Source organism: Dunckerocampus dactyliophorus, chromosome 12 (genome assembly GCF_027744805.1).
Source record: "Dunckerocampus dactyliophorus isolate RoL2022-P2 chromosome 12, RoL_Ddac_1.1, whole genome shotgun sequence".
Classification (NCBI taxonomy): domain Eukaryota; kingdom Metazoa; phylum Chordata; class Actinopteri; order Syngnathiformes; family Syngnathidae; genus Dunckerocampus; species Dunckerocampus dactyliophorus.
The window spans coordinates 16,292,460-16,315,632 of NC_072830.1; the positions used below are offsets into that span (position 1 = coordinate 16,292,460).

The 23,173-nt window shown below is 42.2% G+C and overlaps 1 protein-coding gene across 5 annotated transcripts in view; it reads left to right on the plus strand.

Annotated features, from left to right (window-relative positions):
- Positions 1 to 23,173, plus strand: part of zgc:77784 (uncharacterized protein LOC402947 homolog) — a 102,665-nt gene that overhangs the window by 69,267 nt on the left and 10,225 nt on the right. For 2 of the 5 annotated variants that reach the window (XM_054793669.1, XM_054793674.1), the window contains exons 9-19: positions 2,277 to 2,358; positions 2,487 to 2,655; positions 8,624 to 8,790; positions 10,847 to 10,968; positions 11,093 to 11,309; positions 11,419 to 11,537; positions 19,564 to 19,741; positions 19,819 to 20,043; positions 20,955 to 20,997; positions 21,690 to 21,853; positions 21,933 to 22,202. In XM_054793669.1, coding sequence (XP_054649644.1) covers positions 2,277 to 2,358; positions 2,487 to 2,655; positions 8,624 to 8,790; positions 10,847 to 10,968; positions 11,093 to 11,309; positions 11,419 to 11,537; positions 19,564 to 19,741; positions 19,819 to 20,043; positions 20,955 to 20,997; positions 21,690 to 21,853; positions 21,933 to 22,202 — 1,756 coding nt within the window. The remainder of the gene's footprint in view (positions 1 to 2,276; positions 2,359 to 2,486; positions 2,656 to 8,623; positions 8,791 to 10,846; positions 10,969 to 11,092; positions 11,310 to 11,418; positions 11,538 to 19,563; positions 19,742 to 19,818; positions 20,044 to 20,954; positions 20,998 to 21,689; positions 21,854 to 21,932; positions 22,203 to 23,173) is intronic. The other 3 variants (XM_054793672.1, XM_054793673.1, XM_054793671.1) reach the window with 3 other exon arrangements.

Consider the following 23,173-nt stretch of genomic DNA (forward strand, 5'->3'; position numbering starts at 1 on the left):
TGTTTGGCTGCTTCAGGACCTGGAAGACTTGCTGTGATAAGTGGAACAATGAATTCTGCTGTCTACCAAAAAATCCTGAAGGAGAATGTCCAGCCATCTGTGACCTTGAGCTGAAACCAACTTGGGTTCTGTAGCAGGACAATTATCTAAAACACACTAAAAACCCTCCAGTGTTGCTGAATTACAACAATTCAGCAAAGATGAGTGGGCCAAAATTCCTCCACAACGCTGTAAGAGACTCGTTGCAAGTTATCGCAAACGCTTGATTGCAGTTGCAGCTCCTCAGGGTGGCCCAACCAGTTATTAGGTTTAGGGCACAATAACATTTTCACAGGTTTCTATTTTTTTCTCCCTTAATAATAAAAAGTTTCATTTAAAAAATGCATTTTGTGTTCAGTTGTGTCGTCATTAAATTTGTTTGATGATCTGAAACATTTAAGTGTGACAATCATGCAAAAATATAAGAAATAAAGGCGGGGGCAAACACTTTTTCACATATCACTGGTAAAACTTAGTCTCCTTTAAGGAGACTTTGAATGTTAGAGTACATACAGGGCTTCCAGTAGCACGTTAGTGGGTTCCAAGTGAGAGAGCAGCCAGTGAACCCAGTGTCTTCCACCAAATTACAGCTTTTTAACATGCTACCCCGGCGAGATATTTTTCTTGGCATATTCTGCAGGGCGCAAAATTTATATCACTCTCACAAACGACAGCTACGTCCCACATGGCAGACATGATTGTTTTGGGTTTGGCACACCTGCACTTGTGAAGGAAAGGAAAGTGTCATGGAGACGCTGCTACATGCTGCAATTGTACGGGCCAGAGGTGATCAGCTTTTGTGAGGCTGCTCATCTCATTTGATGAATTCAATTATTTTTGGGGTTATTAGCTTAGCCGTCTGACTGTCACACACATACGGGCGAGTGTTAGCCACAGGGCTGCGTTAGCTGCCGTGACAGTGAGCATCCAAAACTCAACCATACTCCGCCAAGTGTTGTTCTTAAAATGCGGTTTTAAAGCTTTTTAATGTGCTACCCCCGTCAGGTATTTTTTGTGGCATGTGTTAGCAGGTAGGTTCCACACGGCATACATGGTTGTTTTTGTTTTGAAGGAAGTGGGAGGATCGCGCTGCCAAAGACGTTAGTTTGGGCAAGACACTACGCTGCACGAAAGGGTCGCTTCGGAGCTGCAATAGCGCTAGCCACAGGTGATCGGCTTTTGTGATAGGCATTGCCTGCGTTTTATCGGCATGTGCCGTTCACGCAATTTTTCACGGAAATGGCTGATCGATCGGAGCATCCCTACATGATAATACTAATAATAACACAGCCTGCGGCCATAACCTGGCCATAATATCACATCCTGTCCACCACCTACTCTGCTGCCTGCTAGCACCAGAATACATTTACTGCGACAAACTCAAGCATGAGTTTTATTTACGTCTTAAAATGGATTTTGATTTTTGTCTGATTATATATACTAAATTGGGTAATACTAAAGTAAAGGTGACAATATGGGTGCTCTAATAATGTTTAAAAAACATATTTAGATGATCAGAAACAGGTTTTCTATGCCATAACTATGAAAATATTCCATTTATAAAAGAAGCAAGTCTACTTTTTGGAATTTCACTCATCATGACCGGGTCTGGAACCAATTAACCGCGATAAATGAGGGATTACTGAATAACCAGATAATGCTGTGGTGCTCTTGAGTTTCCCAAGCGTTGGTTAGAGGCACTTTTTATTTTGGCAAGCAGTAGCCACAGTGGAACTCATAATAAGCTTGTCAACACAACAGAAACAGCAGGCGATCATGACTCAACATAACAGTCTGACTCACCGTGTCATAGAAAAATAATGCTATAACCATCACACAGCAAGTTAACTTGGAGACTACAAGTATGAATGGAGACTAATGAACATCTACCTTTAGTCTAAACATGTACTTTGAACAATTATTTACAAAACAAGTGCGGCAAGGCATGCTGGTAGCGCATTTTCACAGGTCTGGCGCAGATTTTCATGCAATCTCTGTGATCTAGAATGGGTTGCCTGCACCTGGGGCAAGTGAAATGTTTGTAAATATCCCCCAAACTCGTGGATAGCATGCTTCTATTCCACCAGTCCAGTCGTGAGACTTTTTCACCCTTTTGGGCCACCGCAAACGCAGTTTAATGATGAACACTGCTACTTCAACCACTACTGCTACTACAACCTATTTTTGAAAATTATTTAAAAATGTTTTTTCCGTGTACCATTTACTATTTTCCACAGGAAGCAGACTCGGGCATGTACACGTGTGTCGCTTCCAGCACCACCGGGGAGTCGAGCTGGAGCGGGATGCTGACTGTCAGAGGTACTCACGCCAAACCTCTCTCTGTACGCTCTGTCTTTGTGTTACACTTCACACTCTGTCAGCGTGCTGCTGCAAAGTGCAGAGGAATGCTTGGGCTCCGAAATATTTGACCGCCCCTTCCTCAACAGAAGGCGGGGTCCCCTCCACATCCAGAATGTCTGAGTTCATCCAGCTGCCAGGTCCCCCGCAGAAACCCGTGGTGACTGATGTCACCAGAAACAGCGTCACCCTCACTTGGCAGTCCAACCCGCATGAGGGCGGGGCCGCCGTCACCTCCTACATTATTGAAGCCTTCAGGTGCGCACCTTATTGCCAACAATGTGCTTTCACCGGTCACTTCATTAGGTACACCTGCACAATGAAACGAGATCCGGTACAAAATCTATATAAAAATTCTGCAGTTTTGTCAGAAATGTATTTATTTAACAATATATTTTATTATTGTGGTGTGTGGAACTGCAGTGTCTCATACTCGATACATTTCTAATATTTTAGCTCACCTAATTAATGGAATGTGATCAGCATGGCTATTCAACTCAAGGTACGGGTCGTGGTAGAGATAAGGAAGGGGGAGAGGCAAATATCTGCCTTCATTATTGTTCTTATTTTGTATATAATGTCAATGCAAGACTCAGTGATTTCAGTCAGTACTTATAAATACAGTCAGTACTTATAAATACAGTAATAAAGTCATATATTAAAACAGAGAAGCACTGTTTTAACACTAGTCAAAGATCCTCTACATGACAGGAGGGCTCTGCTATTTTTAGGAGTCTGCTGCAAAAAAGATGGTCAAAGATCCTCTTGTCTGTATGAAAGGCCGTTCTGCTGTTTTTTTAGGACGTACTATGAAAATGTTGGTCAAAGATCCTCTATATGACATTAGCACTCTGCTGTTGTTTTTTTTTCCAAAGTACAGCAAAAGTGCTACTCAAAGATCCTCTATATGACAGGAGAGCTCCAAAGGAAAGGGTGATCAAACGGTCACATACAACCTATACGATACTGTGTCTTTTCAAAGACTCTGTCAAGACGCTTATAATAGACTTGGTGCTAAGCCGAAGTCAAGTTGAAATGTTGGTATCTACGGAGATTTATCATAAGCCGAAATAAAGCTAACAAGCAGATTTTTTTCCACTGTCAGAGCCAAATGTGAGTGTTTATAACAGAGAATCACCATGAAGTCAGCACAAAGTGGCAGACAGACAGAAAAACTGTGCCAAGTATCAAGGTCAAAGATACTCTGGTGCTTGGAGACGGAGCCATATCGCACATAAACATAAAGAGTTACTTCCAGCTATCCAAGTGCCACTGTCTCTGACATCAGTGGCAAAACAAGGGGTGAAACATCTGATTGTTCATGTAGGTGCAATGATTGTCAGAAAGCAACAGTCTGAAACCTTAAAAAAAGACTTAAATAAACTATTTGAGAGTCTTGATAAAGTGGCAATACCAACATCTGTCAGTGGACCTCTCCCAAACATCGACAGTAGGATGAACAAATTCAGCTGGCTACTTCAGCTGAACACATGGCTGTCCAAAATCTGTGAGACTTCATTGAGAATTTCAATCTCTTCTGGCAAAGAGAGGATCTGTTTAAAGGAGAAGAGCCACACCTGAACAGGTGTGGAGTGAGACAACTGATGGATAACCTCCTCCATGCTTTAAGGCATCACAGTGGGCCTGGACCAGATCCTGTGCTGCCACTGAGAGATGAGAAGAAGAGCGAAAGAATAGCTCTTGTCTCCCCACCCAAGGACCTAGCAAAGGATTCAGCCACATCAACCACAGCCGCTCCTCCAGAATCCAGACCTCGGGTTTCAGATGCAGCAGCTCCTCACTCACCTTCACCACAGGCCTCACCACAGGCCTGGGCCCCACCTGCTGCATCTACACCCTCCGGAGATGCTTCACTACTGTTCCTGTCTCCACCATCACCCATGAGATTTCCTGACTCTCTTGAAAGCTTGGTGGAATCAGGGATTAAAATGGTTCCCCTCACTCCTGACATGGCAAGATCAAGGATTCTATCCTCAAAAAAGAAACGGGCCCCTCTCCCTCCTCAGCCCATTACACCAACCAAAGCTCCATCAGCTCGGCCTCCACCATCTGCGCCCATAACTGTTATTCCTAACAGCATCAATGCTGTTGTCTAGGACAGTAAGGGCCTGTGTGTTGCTAAACAAGTTAAACAAGTTAGCGCAAGTTAAAGCTCCATGTTCATTATGAGGTTTACAAAGAAAAGCTATGTGTTTTCAAACAAACCTTACGTAGAACAAGGCAGAGGTATTTTTCTGAAATCATCACCTACTGTAGTAACAACTCTCGTGTACTGGTTCCTGCAGTTAACAGATTAACAAACCCTCCAGTTTCACTGCCCTTACAACTCAATTCTACATCTAAGTGCAATGAGTTTGCAACATTCTTTCATGGTATAAAAAAGGTATAAAAATGCAATCATTTCCACAACACAAATAACTATTCTGCAGCCAGCTAGCAACTCGAGCTGACACTTTCACACCTGTCATTGACAATACAGTCGAAGAGATCATCTGCGGTGTGGTTCCAACAACGTGCTGCCTTGATGAGTTACCCACTAAATTTCTAAAGTCTGTGCTGAGCAGTTTGCTACCACAACTCACAGATGTAGTTAACATCTGACTTCAGACTGGAACATTTCCAAAGTCCCTAAAAACTGCTGTGATTAAGCCTCTTCTGAAGAAGAGCAGTCTTGATGCCACAGTACTGAACAACTGTCGCCCATATCGAACCTGTCATTCTCGGGAAAAGTCTTAGAAAAGGTTGTATACCAACAGCTTACTGACTTTCTTCTCTCTAAGAATGTGTTTGACACTTTCCAATCAGGCTTTAGGGCCCACCATAGCACCGAGACAGCTCTGACCAAGGTGACAAATGACATCCGCCTGAAGACAGATGCAGCCATAGTCTCACTTTTAGTTTTGCTGCACCTGAGCGCTGCCTTTGACACAGTTAACCATGTGATTACGGAGGAAACATTGCCAAAATAATGGGAATATTGTCTAAAACAGATTTAGAGAGACTAATCCAAGCCTACTGTAACAACCTTCTCACAGGCCTCTCTAAACAAGCTGTAAAACAGCTGCAGTACATCCAGAATGCTGCTGCTGGAGTCCTGGCTACAACCAGGAAATACGACCATATTAGTCCAATACTCAGGTCTCTGCACTGGCTTCCTGTCGCTCAGAGAATAGACTTTAAAACAGCTCTGCTTCTGTACAAGTCTTTTTTCATGGTCGTGCTCCATCTCTTTACATCTCTGTCATGTGAGAGCCACATGAACCCTCTTGGGCTCTGAGAAGCTCTGGGAGTGGTCTTGTGCAGTTGCCCAGAGTCAGAACCAAACATGGTGAGGCTTAGTTTCAGTTTTATGCTGCCAAAATCTGTAACAGTCTTGCAGAAGATGTGCGACAATCCTGAACTTTGGCAATGTCCAGATCCAAGCTGAAAACACTTCTATTCAGAGGTGCATATGACAACTGAAAGTATTTCATCTGCACTCTTCATTTTTAATCTTTTTTTTTGTTTCTGTGTTTTATGGAATGATTCATAGAACTTTATGTTAGGATTTTAGAATTATTTTGTTTTTATGGAATTATTTTATGAAGTGATTTTACCCTTCTTTTCTGTAAAGCACTTTGAATTACCTTGTGTATGAATTGTGCTAAAAGACTAACTTGCCTCGCCTTGTTGTTTTTAAACACCTATTGCAATTCGTAAGTCAAAGATCCTTTATGTGATGGGAGTGCTCCATTGTTTTCAGGAGTCTAGTGCAAAAAATGATGGTCAAAGATACTCGAGTCTACATGATAGGAGTGCTCCGCTGTTTTACGGAATCTACTCCACAAACACCTGTCAAAGATCCTCTATATGACAGGAGCGCTCTGCTGTTTTTTTTAGAAACTACTGTTTTAAGCACCTATTGCAATGCGCAAGTCAAAGATCCTTTACATGACAGGAGTGCTCTGCTGTTTTTAATGGTGTACAGCAAAAATTGTGGTCAAAGATCCTTTACATAACAGGAGTGCTCTGCTGTTTTTAATGGTGTACAGCAAAAATTGTGGTCAAAGATCCTTTATATGACAGGAGTGCTTTGTCGTTTTTCGGACTTACTGTAAAATTGATGGTCAAAGATCTTCAATATGACAGGAGTACTTTTTTTTTTTCGGAATCTACTCCAAAAACACTCATCAGACATCCTCTATATGACATATGACAGGTGCGCACAGCTGCTTTGTAGGAACTACTGTGAAAATGACAGTCAAAGATCCTCTATAGATAGACAGCACTCTGCTGTTTTTAAGAAAGTACAGCAAAAATGCTAGTGGAAGATCCTCTATATGACAGGAGAGCTCTGCTGTTTTAAGCACCTATTGCAATACGCAAGTCAAAGATCCTTTACATGACAGGAGTGCAAACATGTCAAACATCCTCTATATGATAGAAGCGCTCTGCTGTTCTTAGTAATCTACTACAAAAATGTACGTCAAAAATTATCGACATGACAAGAATCCTGTGGTGTTTTTAGCAATCTGCTGCGAAAATGTTAGTCCAGGCCAAGTTTTGAAGTGATGGCGGGCCCGTGTGATGTCATCGGGCCGAATTTAGTAGCCCTGATATACAGTATCACAACCAGTTGGAGGATACCCAGTGGGATACATTGTGGAATGGGATGGATGGTGTGAAAATATCGCAATCAATTGCACTGCACACCAAAATAGTAAACATATTGTTAAATAAATGCCTCTCTGTGAGCGTTATGGTCTTCCTAATGGCAGACGTGTGGCTATAATGCTTGGTGTAACTTACTGTATGTTGTGACCAGTAGATGTTTATCAAAATTGAGTACATGATGTTTTGATTAATGTTCCACTTTTTGGGGGTTTTGACTCTTACAAAAACTGGAATGTTTCAAGTGGTATTTGACTATTAAGGCTTATTGAGTTCAGTACAACAGATATTTTGATTCAGCACTTTCCACCCTGTTTTATCCAAAAAATTATCTCTAGTTATTTTAGTCGTACCCACACTCAGTCGGCGTCTGTTTTAATCTGTGACTTTCCCCATTGAAGCCGGCCCTCTTCATCTTTAATCACTTACATTTTACCAACGACTCATTTCCGCCTGAGGGAAAAACGGTTCTGTAAAGTGACTGTGTCAAGGGAAGGCGTGACACTCCCAGCATGTCCTGAGGAGATCCAACAACCAACTCGGTGCTTCAGCGAGACAGACAGGCAGTGAGTGAGACAGGCAGCGGTCACATGGACAGCTCTGTCCTGTCCTGGGGCAACGGAAGTGTGGGCTGCTTCAGACAAAAAGTCCACTTTGTTGCTGAGCTCAAACTGTACTGCACACTCCGCCACCAGCCAGACACTGCATCACTGGCACACCTGCAGATCCATTACATTATGATGCAGTGCAAGGCTATGCAGCATGTATGTAACTATTTCAAATGGATTTCAAGATAGTGCAGCAATCAGTGATGGTGTCAAATTATCTCACCATATTCTGCTTAGATGTGAGAAGGAATAAAACTTGTCATTTTCCTGTCCTAGAGCTGCAACCGAATCCAAAAATGTCACGCTTGTCGCTGGTGGCTGTTCAGAAGTTGATGATTGCGCAAAGTTTTCGCACTAGCTTTTTTTTTTTTATATATACATAGTTCAGCATTTGAGGAAGTACACAATCATGTGCCGACATCTGGGGGGCTTCTTCTGCAGTTTCATGGCTTTATGAAGGGGAGCAAAAATCACACAATCCTCATTGTCATCCTTTTAAAAACTGTAGTTTTCATAGCGTTGTTTCAGGACAAAATGTGAAAACCGACCGGGTCTGGTTGGCACTGACTGGATTGTTGAATGAATGAATCAAAATGAAAATAAGAACATATGACTGTATTCAACCTCCGTGGTTATTTTAAGTAGTATTTTCTTTAAAAGTAGCCATCTTATCGTCAGGCTGGGAGTAGTGAGCCAACGTCATTACCTTGTTATCTGAAGAGACTGGGACAACAAAGCCATGCTCGTCAGATAACAAGAGTGAAACAATGTGAACATGACCTCATGAAGTGCAGTCTATTTAAAATGTTGCATATTGAATTATCAGTGTCAGCAAATATGCTCTTGATTAACCTTTAGATGTGTCAACTTGTGAATTTCACCTGCTGTCAGCACGTTTGTGTAAAGTCACTGTAAACGCTTCTTTTTTTTTTTTTCATTCCCCACAGCCAATCGGTGGGCAGCACCTGGCAGACTGTGGCCGACCAAGTGAGGCACGAGCGGCACACCGTCGTGCGACTCTTCCCCAACACAGTTTATCTTTTTATCGTCCGAGCGGTCAACTCTTACGGCTTGAGTGACCCCAGCCCGATATCTGAACCTGTCAGGACGCAGGGTGAGTGACATTCATCGTTGAAAATCCAGTCCATGTTTTCCGTGTGACCTTGCTTGCACTACAGGTACCTACAGTACCTGCAGCTTGTGTGCACCTTTGAAGCACAGAGAACACTGGAACAATATGTGGGTTTTTAATTTTTTGTCTTTTTGTTATGCTGTAAACATACTGTTGCTCCCCAAAGCTGTTTTTTGTTGCACTGTATAAAAAGAAGGCTGAAATAACAATAATAATACTAAATACAGTAATCCCCCATTTATCGCGGTTAATTTGTTCCAGAATGGGCTGCGATAAGTGAATTTCCGCAAAGTAGGATTCCTTCTGTATAAATTGAATATTTTCGTAGTTGTGGCATAGAAAGCCTGTTTACGGTCTTCAAAATATGCTTTTTAACATTTTAGAGACATGAAATAACACCAATATAGTCACATTTCCATTCATATTACCCAGTATAGTAGATATAATCAGAAAAAATCAGCAATTTAAGACATTTTACCTTGTAAGGGAGCAGAATCAATGGCCTTTGGTCGCAACAGTAACCCAGTATTATTCTGATTATTATTCAGTGGTGGTCTCACTGAACAGTTACTGACATCTAGTGACCAATGTAGAATACTACATTCGGAATTTAGGTTTATTGACTTTTGTGTTTTTGTGCATTTAGCCATTTTTACGCTTGAAAATGCTTAATGTGGGAAAAAAATATATACAATTTGCTTGAATATGTATTTTTTCTAAACTAATAATAGGCCGTAGCCAACCACGAAACAGGTCAGGTCAGGTCACACTCGTAGCATTTCAGCCGTTGGGGCACTGAGATGTCCTCCTCCAGGTTTCCTTATCCTGCGCCATTCTCATGCAGATTTCCGCCAGCTTCTCCACCCATATCCTCACATCATCCACCCAATTCCTCTTTGGTCTTCCTTGAGCTCGCCGCCCATCCACCCGACCATGCATTACCGCGTGCGCTAGTGTGCCTGGCCGTCGAGTGACATGTCCGAACCACTGCAGCTTACTTCTCTTCATTTTGTCCAGCAGCGGTTCATAATCCCCGATTTTCCTCCTGATGTCTTCCAGCACCGATGCATTGGTGCGGCGATCCACGAAACAGTGATCATTTATTAATTCATTAGTGTTTGAAAAGGGATGTTCGGACTCGATGTAACGAGGGACGACTGTAGCTTGTGCGCTACGTTCACTTACATCCTGTGCATCACCTGAGGGTTAGCCTCCCTTGCCCTTAAAACCCAGTGGCACCTGTGGGGAAGGCACCACATTCTTCCAGCAAGAATGTTTGCTGCTGCGTGACAAAATTTCCTTAATCGCCCATGTGGAAAATTAACAATTATTTCTGTATTCAAATTATATGGACGAAAATACTAAGGAAAGTGTGTTTTTTCCACATGGATATTTTTATCTAATGTATTTTCCTGCTCTATATGTCCACCAATTAATGGATTGCATTGTGTCTAGCTCTAACCTATTGCTACTCCAATGAAAAATGCCACAGTGCTGTTTATGTACTCTTATCAGTAGCCCTTATTCTACTGCACTAAATCAGCTCTGGTTGGGTGTTTTACACTTTAAAATAGTACCACAGGAAACTTTAAGAAAAAAACAAACTGCATTGAACACATCCATGGAGGAAAACAAGGGTCTCCTGTATTTGCTTTTCAGTAAGCACACAATTGACTGAGGGCACAAGAAAATGGACCGTGGAGACTGTGGAGTGTGTTTATTTTGGTCATTTCTAGCTGTGTACCATCAAATATACTTGAAATAGCACCTGGTAGTACCTGCAATAGAGAAGTGTTAGTGGCAAAGTAGGTACTTTGCAGGGGAAAAGGTTTTTTTTTCAGATGCATTCTCAACTTCAATGTAATGAAAACTATTTGACCTGAACTGTGTACTGATTGGTGGAAACCTGGCTTAAGATATGATAACAACTAATTGCTTTCTCTGTGTTTTCCTCCCCCGAGTCATGTTGGATGTCATCTAAAGTTTACCTTTTCTCTGAGCTGCCACTGTTAGGTATTTATAGAAGTATGTTTTCCAGATGGTAGTCCGCCAGAAACTGGTGTGGACCACAGACAGGTGCAGAGGGAATTAGGCGAGACGTCTCTCTACCTGCAGAAACCCATCGTTCTGTCTCCCACCAGTGCCAAGATTTTTTGGAGTGTAAGTGTGCCCACAGAGGAAATATGTTCCTTGCAAAGCTGACATACTGAGTGTGGCGGATACGCTAATCTTCTCCAAAACTTCTGCCCCCCATCGCTTAATCTGCTTTGCTGACTTTATACAGGTCGGTCGTCATTCCCGCTACGTTCAGGGTTACCGCGTGTTTTACCGCACCGTCGGCAGCCCGTGGTTGGTCCAGGATGTGGAAGCCGCATCGGAGCATAGCACCATTTTAATAGATCTGCTCAGCAACACAGAATACGAGGTCAAGATACGGCCTTACTTCAATGAGCTGCAGGGGCACGACAGCCTCATTGTGTTGCTGCACACCCCGCAGGAAGGTATGATTAGGGATGACACCAGTAGCAACAATGTGCACGCTTGATAGTTCAAATACCACTTTTGCGTGTGAATAATTATACCGACACTATTCATTTCTTATCACTGCAGCGTTGAGCGCAGCACCACAGGCTGTGTCAGTGGTGCAGCTCACCAACAGCACCAGAATCAGCGTGTCCTGGGAGCCGCCGCCTCATAACGCTCAGAGCGGCATCATCCGGGAGTACAAGGTGATGTTGAAGCATGAGTCTCTTCCTGTGACACTTTTCTGCAATAAAAGCAACAATATGGAGTCATTTCACCTCCAAATAAGAGCTCCATAAATATTAGGTTGCCATACCATAGATCAGTGCTTCTCAATTGGTTTGGCTGCAGGACCCACCATCAACCCTCAATGACAAGCAGGGACCCAAATTACAGAAAATTTCAACTCAAACCTCTCAAATATCTTATATTTAAAGGAACAGTTTGCAGCACAACGTGAGCTGCAGCAGTGAGACACTGTCCTCTCTTTATGGCGTGGTCTTCTCCAGCAGACATCTGCAGCTGTGTGTCACACGTTAAGTCCCCACTCGATGGCCTTCTCCTCCTGCTCAAGCTTGACAAAGTCGCCCATGGCACCACATGGTGCACAGCTTGTGGCGCTGCAGCATAGTAGCTCGTAGAACGCGAGGTGCATTCACCCAAGGTCGTGACCCACGAGTTGAGACGCCGCGGTCCTTGAACACACCATAGTTGTTGCCGATTACTGGTGACCGATTCCATCTGTTGATTATCTTACGTTATCATTCATTAGTGGTGAGTACCATTTTATACTTTAAATGTGTTTAAGAAGTGTGGGAGGCATATTTAGGGCTTAAACCTGGGTTGTGCCAGGAGTGAACAAAGGCAACTGAAGAAAGTGGGTTAGGGTTCTGGAGCTGAATCGAATCTAAGAAGTGCAACTGTCACTCTTGTGGATCTGAAATGGGAGGAAGACGACAACGTCAAGCTAGCAGGAGGGTTTGGAGGAGGGTAGAGTGAGCCGTGTGTAGACATTTAGACATTTTTATGGGCCTCAATTTGTCATGATTTTTCATCATTCACTTGTGGCCTGGGAATGTAACACCCACAAAAAGTGAGGCTGTAATGGACTGAATGGAATATGTATATAGAGTGGAACCTGTTTAAGTCGGTCTTGTTCATGTGGACACCCCGTCTATGTCGACCACCTCATCAAGTCCTGGTCCATTGTGTTCTTCTTATAAAGCCAACATCGGCATACATTTTGTCGACATAAAATCTGAGACCCAAAGGGGTAATTTCTATGAAAAATGGGTCCGTTCATGTCGACAGGTGTTGTCGTATCGTTAACTTCCTCATGATAGCTAAACAGCGTGAATGACAACAAAACTCCACAGCATTAAAACGTACATACAGTCACTTCCTGGCTGGAGGTCAACCGTATGGAGGTCAACCGTAGGTTCAAAAATCTTTTATTATTGCCCATTCTCCTTATGTAGTAAATGTGCGCAATGGCTAGGTTTGGTTATGTCGATAACCGCTTATGTCAACGTCTGAGGCATAAATGGGTTCCACTGTATATTTCTACTTGCCGTTAAATATCACCCAATGGGCCACAAGGCAAACTTGGGCTGTCCGGTATATCTTATATAACTTGACTGACTTCTTGGCCAATGCACATTGGAATCGCTGTCTGCACATATCACAGGAGCTACAGTCATGGAAGAAATGATTAGACCACCCTAGTTTCTTCATTTTCTTGTTCATGTTATTGCCTGGTACAACTAAAGGTACCTTTGTTTGGACAAATATAACAATGACAACAAAAATAGCTCATAAGAGTTAAATGTTTTGACAGTACAATGCTATAGCTATTCATGGAAGAACTTAAATGATTTTGGTTATTATCAAGAAAACCATGGAAGTTGCTAGAAATCAGCTCTTAAAGTAAACTCTTATGAGCTATATTTGTTATAGTTGTTATATTTGTCCAAACAAATATACAGTAGCTTTAGTACCAGGCATTAAAATGGATCAATAAACTGAAGAAACAAGGGTAGTCTAATCATTTTTTCCATGACTGTAGAAAAACAGTAAACAGGACAATCCTTCCTTACTGCAGCTTTAATGCACACAGTCCTTGGCACCAACTATGGTCTGTAATAAGAAAGCGGAACAAATCGTCCTGCTAATCCACCTTCGCTCGGCTTCGTACCAAATTTGCTGTGTATATTCTTGCATTATACAATTAGCAATTACTCACGGCCTCTTATCGGCTTCCAGTACGCGGCGTTGTCATCTGATTCTCAGCTCCACTGTCCCTGTCATCTCTCTCCGATGAAACACAGCGTTCTGATTATCTGTCTCCTAGCATGAGCGCTGATGACTCATTATTTTCACTGATAGAAAAAGAAAAACAACACAATTGAAATCGAGCACAGAGTTCTTAAGTTCTTTTTGTTTTGATTCATTTCAACCGTGTGTCTCTTATGTGTAGGACTTTATGTGAGAAGTCTTATTAGGATCAGCCTTAAGCGAGGATCACTTTTAATCCCTTGAACAGTCGGTTGGCTGAGAATACAACTAGTAATGGTTTGGCCAAGAATCCCTCTGGCTTAAAAGTCACATTTAAACATTGAAGCAGGAGCATTTGTACACGTATTACAACTAGTTACAACCTCCAGTGCGGTCTATCAAGACTTCCTAGGTGTTCTTATTTATTCACAATAGTAGCATCAAACCAAACAGTGTGTTCTTTAGTTTAGAATAGAATAGAATGGAATACAATACTTTATTGTCTGTCCCAAATGGTGACAGAAATTCTTCTTTGACAGGGCTCACAAACATATTTAAACATTCAAGACATATTTTACATTAGAAACACGATAAAAACAAATAATTCGTTTTGTTTTGTTGCGAATGTCACAAAACATATACTGTACATTCCTGATGAAAATTTTTAGATGAGTTGAAAAAGTGTAAGAATTTACATTTTGCACTGTTGGATCTGAAGGAGGTTCTAAGTAGAGACCACAGCCTTTAAGCCAAAATCTTGGCAAATATATGGATTCTGTAGAATTTTTTGGCAGGTATTCACAGTCATGATCTCTTGACCGCGATTGGCTGGTGACCAGTGCAGGGTGTACTCTCGCCCGAAGTCAGCTGGGATAGGCTACAGCATGCCCCGGTGACCCTACTGAGGATAAGCGGCATAGAAAATGGATGGATGGATGGATGATCTCTTGATGGCAAAGGCAGAAAGCTTTCTCTCTTTGAACGCGGTCGGATTGTTACGCTTCATGAGAAAGGCCTCTTGCTGCTGATGGTGGACGCAGTAAGACCGTCATTTGAAACTTCTTCAAAGATCCTGAGCGTTATGGAACAAAAAAGTCAAATGGTAGACCCCAAAAAAAATCTCACCGGCCGTGAGCTGGAGGATTCCATTGGCTGTCCGTCAAGACACGGGATGATCCTCAGCCCAAATGAAGGTTGTTACTGGTGCAGTCCAATAACCATCAGATGGCATCCGCAAGGGAAGGGTCTTAAGAAAAAAAAACAGTTTTCAAAGGCTTCGTCTCCTTCAACGCCACATAATTACTCATTTGGAATGTGAACGAGAGCACCAAACATGGGACGTTGAAAGGTGGAAGAAAGTTTTATTCTCTGATGACAAAAAATGGAACCTTGACGGTCCTGGTGGCTTCCAACGTTACTGGCATGACAAGGAGATCCCACCTGAGATGTTTTCCACACGGCACAGTGGAAGGGGCACCATCAAGATCTGGGGTGCTTTTTCTTTCAATGAAACAATGGAGCTTCAGGTTGTGCAGGGGCGTCAAAGAGCAGCTGGCTATGTGGAGATGATACAGGGGGCATCCCTCATGACTGAAGGCCCTCGTCTGTGTAGTAATGACTGGCTTTTCAACGGGACAACGCTGCAGTTCACAATTCCCGCCAGACAAAGGACTTCTTTCAGAGGTATAAAATCACTATTTTGGACCATCCTGCATGTTCCCCTGATCTAAATCCAACTGAGAACATTTGGGGGTGGATGGCAAGGGAAGTTTACAAAAATTGACATCAGTTCCAGACAGTGGATGCCCTCTGTGAAGCCATCTTCACCACCTGGAGCAACATTCCACTCCTGGAAGGAGTCTTCTTGGGATCCTGCGCTGCTCCGTCGCCAAAGCGGGTCTCTCAGCACTTACGACAACTGTGGCATTGTGCTGTTTGGTAAGATGCTGCTGTCTAATCAGCATCTTGATATGCCGCACCTGTGAGGTGGATGGAGAAGTGCTCATTAATAAATTTTGATTGATTTGTGGACAATATTTGAGAGAGATAGGCCTTTTGTGTACATAGAAGAGGTCTTAGATCTTTGATTTAACCTCATGAAAGATGGGAGCAAAAACAAAAGTGTTGTGTTTATATTTTTGTATTTCCATTCTTTCCTATGGGGAAAATGGCAAGGATTTTGTTCCATTCCAATGTTGCATGTTCGGTTTATGTAAGCACCACAGATACAGTATGCTGCTGGGGGACTTTTACCAAGTGTCTCACTCTGTACTTACATGTTTTGCAAGAGTATTACAGAGCACAAGCCAGATGTGGGATTTACCCAAACATAATCTTTCTGCCCTGTGAAGGTGAATGGCACGTATGTGTTATTTAATACATGGTTTTATATCTGTCATTTGCTGTTTCTTCTTCAATTTGATGGAACTTTGTAGTGACATAAAGGGTTTTTCTGTTGCCAAATGTTATCACAAGGTAATGTATTTGTTATAGTGATGGCCGATGAGTCCACTTCTGAAAAACAGAAGCTACTTTAATGACAGTATGCTGAGTCACATTAAATCATTGTAGCTGTAGGCACAAAACAGATAACAAGCCAATTTTTGACAAGCACCAATGTAAACATTAGGGATGTCCGATTTTTTGCCGATGTCTGATATGCCGATATCGTACAACTCTCAATTTCCGATTCCGATATCAGCCGATACCGATATGTGTAACATCACATACTGTATCTCCTGTCGTGGAATTAACACATATTTGTTGTGAAACTAATGGATACAGCATCAGCAATTAGCTTCTCGACGTGACTGTAAACATGTTGCGCAAGCGAAATACTGCGTCTTGCCTGCCACTATTTCCATGTTTTTTTACATTCTCGCTACCCCATAGACATATGAATTAGGGTTGGGCGGTATGGACCTTAGCATGTATCGCGATACTTTTGGGCTGCATGACTATATAATGAAATTCAGCTGAGTATTGTATAAAAAGCTACAAACCCTAACCCATATAATGAAAAAGAATTTAATTTAAAGTAAGTTTACCAATGGCACTGTGTAGAGCACAGGTCTCAAACTCAATTTACCTGGGGGCCACTGGAGGTGGGGTCTACGTGGGGCTGGTCCGCGTGAAGTATGAGGACTAGGGCTGGGAATCTCAGGGTACCCCACAGCACGGTTTGATATATCTCCATGCAGTGATAGGGTGAAACAAAAAAAACTCATTTCATAGTTTGTATTTCACTGCATTCAGCTGGGGTAGGCTCCAGTTTAACCGGGACTCTGATGACGACAAGCAATAGAAAATGGGTGGAATTTTTGCAGCATATTTTAACCAGAATACAAACAGCAATGGCGCAAAAAGAATGAGGATGTTTTAGTGCAGCAAAAGTGTAAACAGGATTTTAGTTTAGCAATTTTAAACTCATTCAGAAAACAAAACATCTCATGTTTGAGACGCGAGTTTGAGACTGCTGGTGTAGATAGTCTTCAAAGCAAGTTGTTGGAAAGAAGCAGCAATTTGTCCATCTTGTTAGGGAGTTAACGTTGGCAAGATGGATAGATGGGAGAGCAGAGCGAAAACCTCTTTTCCTCAACCTCACGAGCACAATGGCTCGTCTTCCCCGGAGGCGGTGCCGTCTCACCGTCTCCCATTGCTGCACAACAAGAAGTCTATGGGCTACTATCAACTACTATCAAAGGTAATTGTTCAGTCTTACCTGTGAAATGTTATTCCCTGGGATTTGGTTTGCAGCACATTAATGAGGCATCTTCTCTGCTGCAACTCTTGCCACATCCAATGTGGCGGCGAAGTTGACATACGGCTCAGCACTCGATGCAGCGGCTACATACTGTATAGATGTCTATGAGCTACCCTGCTCACCATTAGCAGTGTTTTGACAATCCACTACGTCCTGCCACACCGAACACGGTTGAGCAAAACATCGGCTCAAGTTTATTCTGCGTGTTGACTGTTACTGTGCGAAAGCAATGTTGCTTGTGGTGCTTAAAGGGCCATATCAGCTTTCAACATAGGGAAAAAAAACGATACCGATATTGACCCATATTACATTTTTACACAAATATCGGGCCGATAATATTGGTGGGGCGATATTATTGGACATCCCTAGTAAACATCCATCCATTCATTTTATGTAACGCTTGTCCTCATGAGAGTCGCGCACCGCATATGCTTATAAAATAAACGGAATAGCATTTTTTTTACTGTTGTCTTTCATTGGGATGATGTGTCACCCAAGTTACATGCAAATTACAAATAAATCCCAAAAAATAAAATCTGAAATACAATATAAATACCCTTATTCCAGCCACCTGTTTTCTATGCTGCTTAATCCTCATTAGGGTCGCGGGAGTATGCTGGAGCCTGTCCCAGCTGACCTTGGGTGGGAGGCGGGGTACATCCTGGACTAGTCGCCAGTCAATTGCAGGGCACATATAGACAAACAACCATTCACACTCACATTCATACCTATGGACAATTTAGGGTCACCAATTAACCTAACATGCATGTTTTTGGAATGTGGGAGGAAGCCGGAGTACCCGGAGAAAACCCATGCATGCACGGGGAGAACATGCAAAGAGATGTACAACGGAGATTGGAACCCAGATCTTCCTGATCTCCTGACCGTGTGGCCAACATGCTAACCACTCAGCCACAACTATATTCAACTAAGTAAAATAACTGTATGCAAAAGATGCAGTTTATAAAAGGCTTATATACAACTATATGCAAAACTATGTACAAAACTGATGGGCGAGGGGAGACGTATTTGGTATTATTTTCAATAATAACAATAATGATAATAATAATTGGGCAGGGCTGCACGGTGGCCTACTGGTTAGCATGTTTTGCCACACAGTCAGGAGATCGGGAAGATCTGGGTTCGAATCTCCATTGGCCATTTCTGTGTGGAGTTTGCATGTTCTCCCCGTGTGTGTGTGGGTTTTCTCCGGGCACTCCGGTTTCCTCCCACATTCCAAAAACATGCATGTTAGGCTAATAGGACATATGGAATATCTGACCGCTTGTTCGGTGTCGATAGTAACACACGCAACCGACTTGACTGCTGGAACAACAGGCTTTTATTCCAGGTTTGAATTGACATAACATCAATAACAACGTAACAATAACCACCATCGCCATCATCATAGTCATACAGTAATAACATGGGCTACTGTTGTGGCCATACTCCAGCTAAAACGCAACTCTGAATTTCAGACATCACTTTCTGTCCACACATCCAACATTTATTGAAACACACGAGCACAAGTCTTATTTATGTTTTAAAGGTCTTATTTCCTCCCTCAGGTTATGTCTACTATATTGAGTAATATGAGTGTAAAGGTGACTATAGGGGTGTTATTTCATGTCTAGAGGTCTCTAATAATGTTAAAACCCATATTTAGAAGGTCGTTAACTACGAAAATATTTGATTTATCAACAAAGAATACTACTTCAAAGAAATTCACTTTTATCGTGGTCAGGTCTGCAATTAATTAACCGCTCGATAAACCCTTGATAAACAAGGGATTACAATCCCTTACAATTGGATATTTACAATCCAAAAGTGAAACTTGGAAATAATCCCAGGCCGTAGACATACTGAGTTTGTTGCTCTGTGGAGCCATTGTGCAACAATATCATTATTGTCAGAAAAACCGATACCAATGTAATCCGATACCTTGTTTTTATGCCAATATCAGCAGATAATATCAGTCAGACATCTCCTGTTGGATCATGCAGCTGATGCTTGGCAGCCAGTTCAGGTTGGAGTCTGCCTTTTGCCTGTCAGCTGGGATAGGCTCCAGCCTCTGCCATGATCCTTAATAGCATTGTCAGTATTGAAAATGGATGGATTCTAAAAAGGAATGACAGATATCGTTCTATAATGACTACATACAGTAAAGTCTGACCAGGCGTGTCCACTGTCTTCAGGTGTGGTGTGTAAGCAGCAGTTTGGAGCAGGAGAACCACATCAACCGAACAGTGGATGGCGCTGTCCTGTCCATCCTGCTGAATGATCTGCTGCCGGATGTCCGCTACGCTGTCACAGTGGCCGCTGTCACCAGCCTGGGCGTCGGTGCGCAAAGCCCACCCGTCGACCTTCTTCTCAGTGAGTCTAACTTTGAGACAAATAAGACATCCTGTGTTGCTTCAGGGCTCTCCACTCACTCTCTGGTCATCCATCAGCTCTGCCGGGGGTTCACACCTTAACACCCGTGAGGAACGATGGCAGCGGCAACGTCAGCATTTCGGAGCAGATCACCATCGTCATGCGGCAGCCGGCGTTCATCGCCGGGCTTGGCATGGCCGCCTGGCTGGCTCTGATGGGCTTCAGCGCTTGGTTCTATTGCCGCCACCGCAGGAGGAAGCAGCTGGGCCACTACACCACCTCCTTTGCATACACCCCAGCAGGTAAGCACTTAACACAGACTGGTTCAGGCAAAACGACAGTGGGTGTGTTTTGCTGTTGAAAGAGAAGAAGTGAACTCGTGTTCAACCTCTGAAATGTGACACTTTTGATTTAGTGGCAGATGGGGGCAAAACCAGGAGCTGTCAAAGTATGAAAGGTTACTTTGGCAAAACTCGTGACTTTCAGTTTTAAGTCACCTTCTGGCGCGGTCTGTCACATCTGCCAGCTCAAACAGAAGAAGAAAAGAGACAGCTTGACAAAATATCATCCCAACTAGTGAAAAAGTTTTTATTAGATCTCAAGGGAGATGCGAGGAAGAGATGCTTTCAGTTCTAGTTTTTGCAATGCTTCATCACATTTTTAGATAATTAAAATGTTTTTGTCTCGACGATAGAGAGGAAGAATTTAGAACATGCCCTTTGACATACAGACACATGTGTTGTCTTGGAGAAGGACGTTAACTCATGAGGATAAAAGTGCGGCCCGGGGCCTTTTGAAGCCCGTGGCTGTTATTTTATTGGGCCGTTGCACATTCTACAAATAGAATTTAACAAGAAAATAAATAAATAAAAAGGAAGAAGCCACACGGGATCAAGGGAGCAAAGAGAGTAGTTGATGAAATATATAGGACTTTTTAGCATTACAAAATATCAAAGTGACCCTTGCATCCTTTCATTTTTCACTATGTGGCCCTCGCTGGAAAAATGTTTGGACACCCCCGCTTTAATTCATTTAAAAACCAAGGCTAAAGGACCCCTTTCACCTCATGATTTCTATTGCAAAGGTATCACTACTGTATACACATTTACATAGTGAGGCTGCCTTTGCTATAATCAACAAAAGGTCATGTTTTCCAAAAATATAAATAAACAAAAAACATGTTTGATAGTGACAATACTTTTTCGTCCTCTAGTTGGCTTTGCTCATGGGGAAGGATCTGGAATCATCAATGGAGGGTAAGCTGAATAACATTTAAATTCTGATGATTATTTTAGCTGTGCCTGTTTGCAGTCATGTAAGCTCACTGGACATGTCATTAGGTACGCCTGCACCATCTAATGGCTTCCAGTACAAGAGCTGTATCAAAATGTTCTGCCTTTACAGAGATCACGTTGACTTTTCACTTTTTTAGCGCCGTTCTACACCACCACTACTACTATAGCAGAATGGCAAAAAAACATGACTCATGGTGCAACCAAAAACAACACAGCAAGTAACACATGAGGGACACAGGCTATGTTGGTATTAAAAAATGCTTACACACTTAGTATACACATGCAAAGCAATAGTATTTTATATTAACGTATAACCCGCAAGGCATGCTGGGTAACTTTCTTTTGGGAAGTATTGTGTGGGCTTCCCAACATGCTTTGCAGGTTATATGTTAATAAAAAATAGTATTGTTTTGCATGTACAGTATATTAGTGTGTGTTTAGTTCAATACCCGCCTAATCCGTTATTTTTGGTTGCACCGTGAGTGAGGTAGGCATTTGGGTGGATGATGTTTGAGGAAGGATGTATTCCCCACTTTTAAAGAATTTGTTTAATTATATTTTGATCAAAAATGTAAGCGAATGCTGATGCTGTACAACAATAATAATAATAACATTGTTGTATAGATTATGCAGGTGTGCCTAATGTTTTATAGACATACAGTATCATGTAGCCTTTCCAGTCCTAGCATGTTGGGATCAAATATGGGCACCTTCCCCTGGCTGGCCGACTCGTGGCCCACTCCGAACCTGATGCACGCCAGCAAAGACTCCATCAACTGCTGCTCTGGCAAACTGGACTCAGATAAATATTACAACGGTAAGAGAGCATTGAATGAAGCACCTCCACATTACACAATGAAGGTCACGTTTACCACCACCTTCCACTTTGCATTCAGCTGTCGGTATCGCCAATTACCACCCAGAGAAACACAACGAGAGTCCCATCTACAGCACCATCAACACAGCGGCAGAGGAAGACCTGCTCACCTATTATGACACCTACTCCAGCGCCTCATACAACCAGGGCCCTGACCCGTACAGCAGCAACCCAGCGCTGTCCAATAATGGCCTCGTGGGTCTGGAGCAGGACCTGGATCATTGGACCATCCAGTCTGGTCATTCCACGTCTGAATACGCCAAGCTTCAGTACTCCAAGAAAAACAACGGTACATGACCTTTTTTCAAATTTACTCACAGTACTGTATATGTACTCATAGCACTCGCTTTTTTTTTCCTATTTGAGTCTTAACATGGTACATTGTACCAGGCGGGTTGCATGTGTAGTTGAAGAATAAACGTCATCATTCTGTCCTATTACAAAATAAATTGTAAATATGTGTAAGGGATGCCAGCTGGTGTGGCTGTGCATTGGTTAACCTCACCCCCTAACGGGCTACCGCTGCTCAACTCTCATTTAGCGGGGATCTGTGGAGGCAGCCAGGCAGGCTAGCATGCGTAATCTCTCCTCGTCACAAGTTCCACAAACACTTTGAAAATGAAAATGAAAAAAAGCAATAATAAGGAGGGTGTCCTTCATGTAGAGCAGGGGTGTCCAAACTTTTTCCAGTGCGGGCCACTTTGATATTTTGTACAGGAACACATGTAGATATGCTAAAAAGGTATACAGCGTATATATTTCAAGAAAAAGGTGCATCATAGCTTTGTTATATGGGTGAAAAAGCCTGTTATTAGTATCAACTTTGTGCTTTCCCCTCCAATTTTGCTGTTTTTTTTTTTTCTCCAATTATTTCAACTTTCTTCTTGGATATTCTTTGTAAATTTTCATCTCGTATTAATGTGACTTTATTCCCATAATATTTGAAGTTTTTTCCTCCCACCTAATTTTCAAAAAATTACAACTTCATATTGTTTTGTTTGTTTCTCATAATATTCCGACTTCTTCTGTGACTAAAATGGCATTTTTCCTCATATTACAAGTTTATTCCCGTAAAAATACAGGGTTTTTACCATTTCTGAGGGATGTTTTTTTTAATTTTGCAAATATTAAAATTAACATTTCTTGTAATATTATGACCTTATTAACATAATATTTTGACTTTTTCCCCATAATATTATAACTTTTTTTCGCCAAACAAATTCTCCAAAAATTACAAATTTATTGTTTTATTGTTTGTTT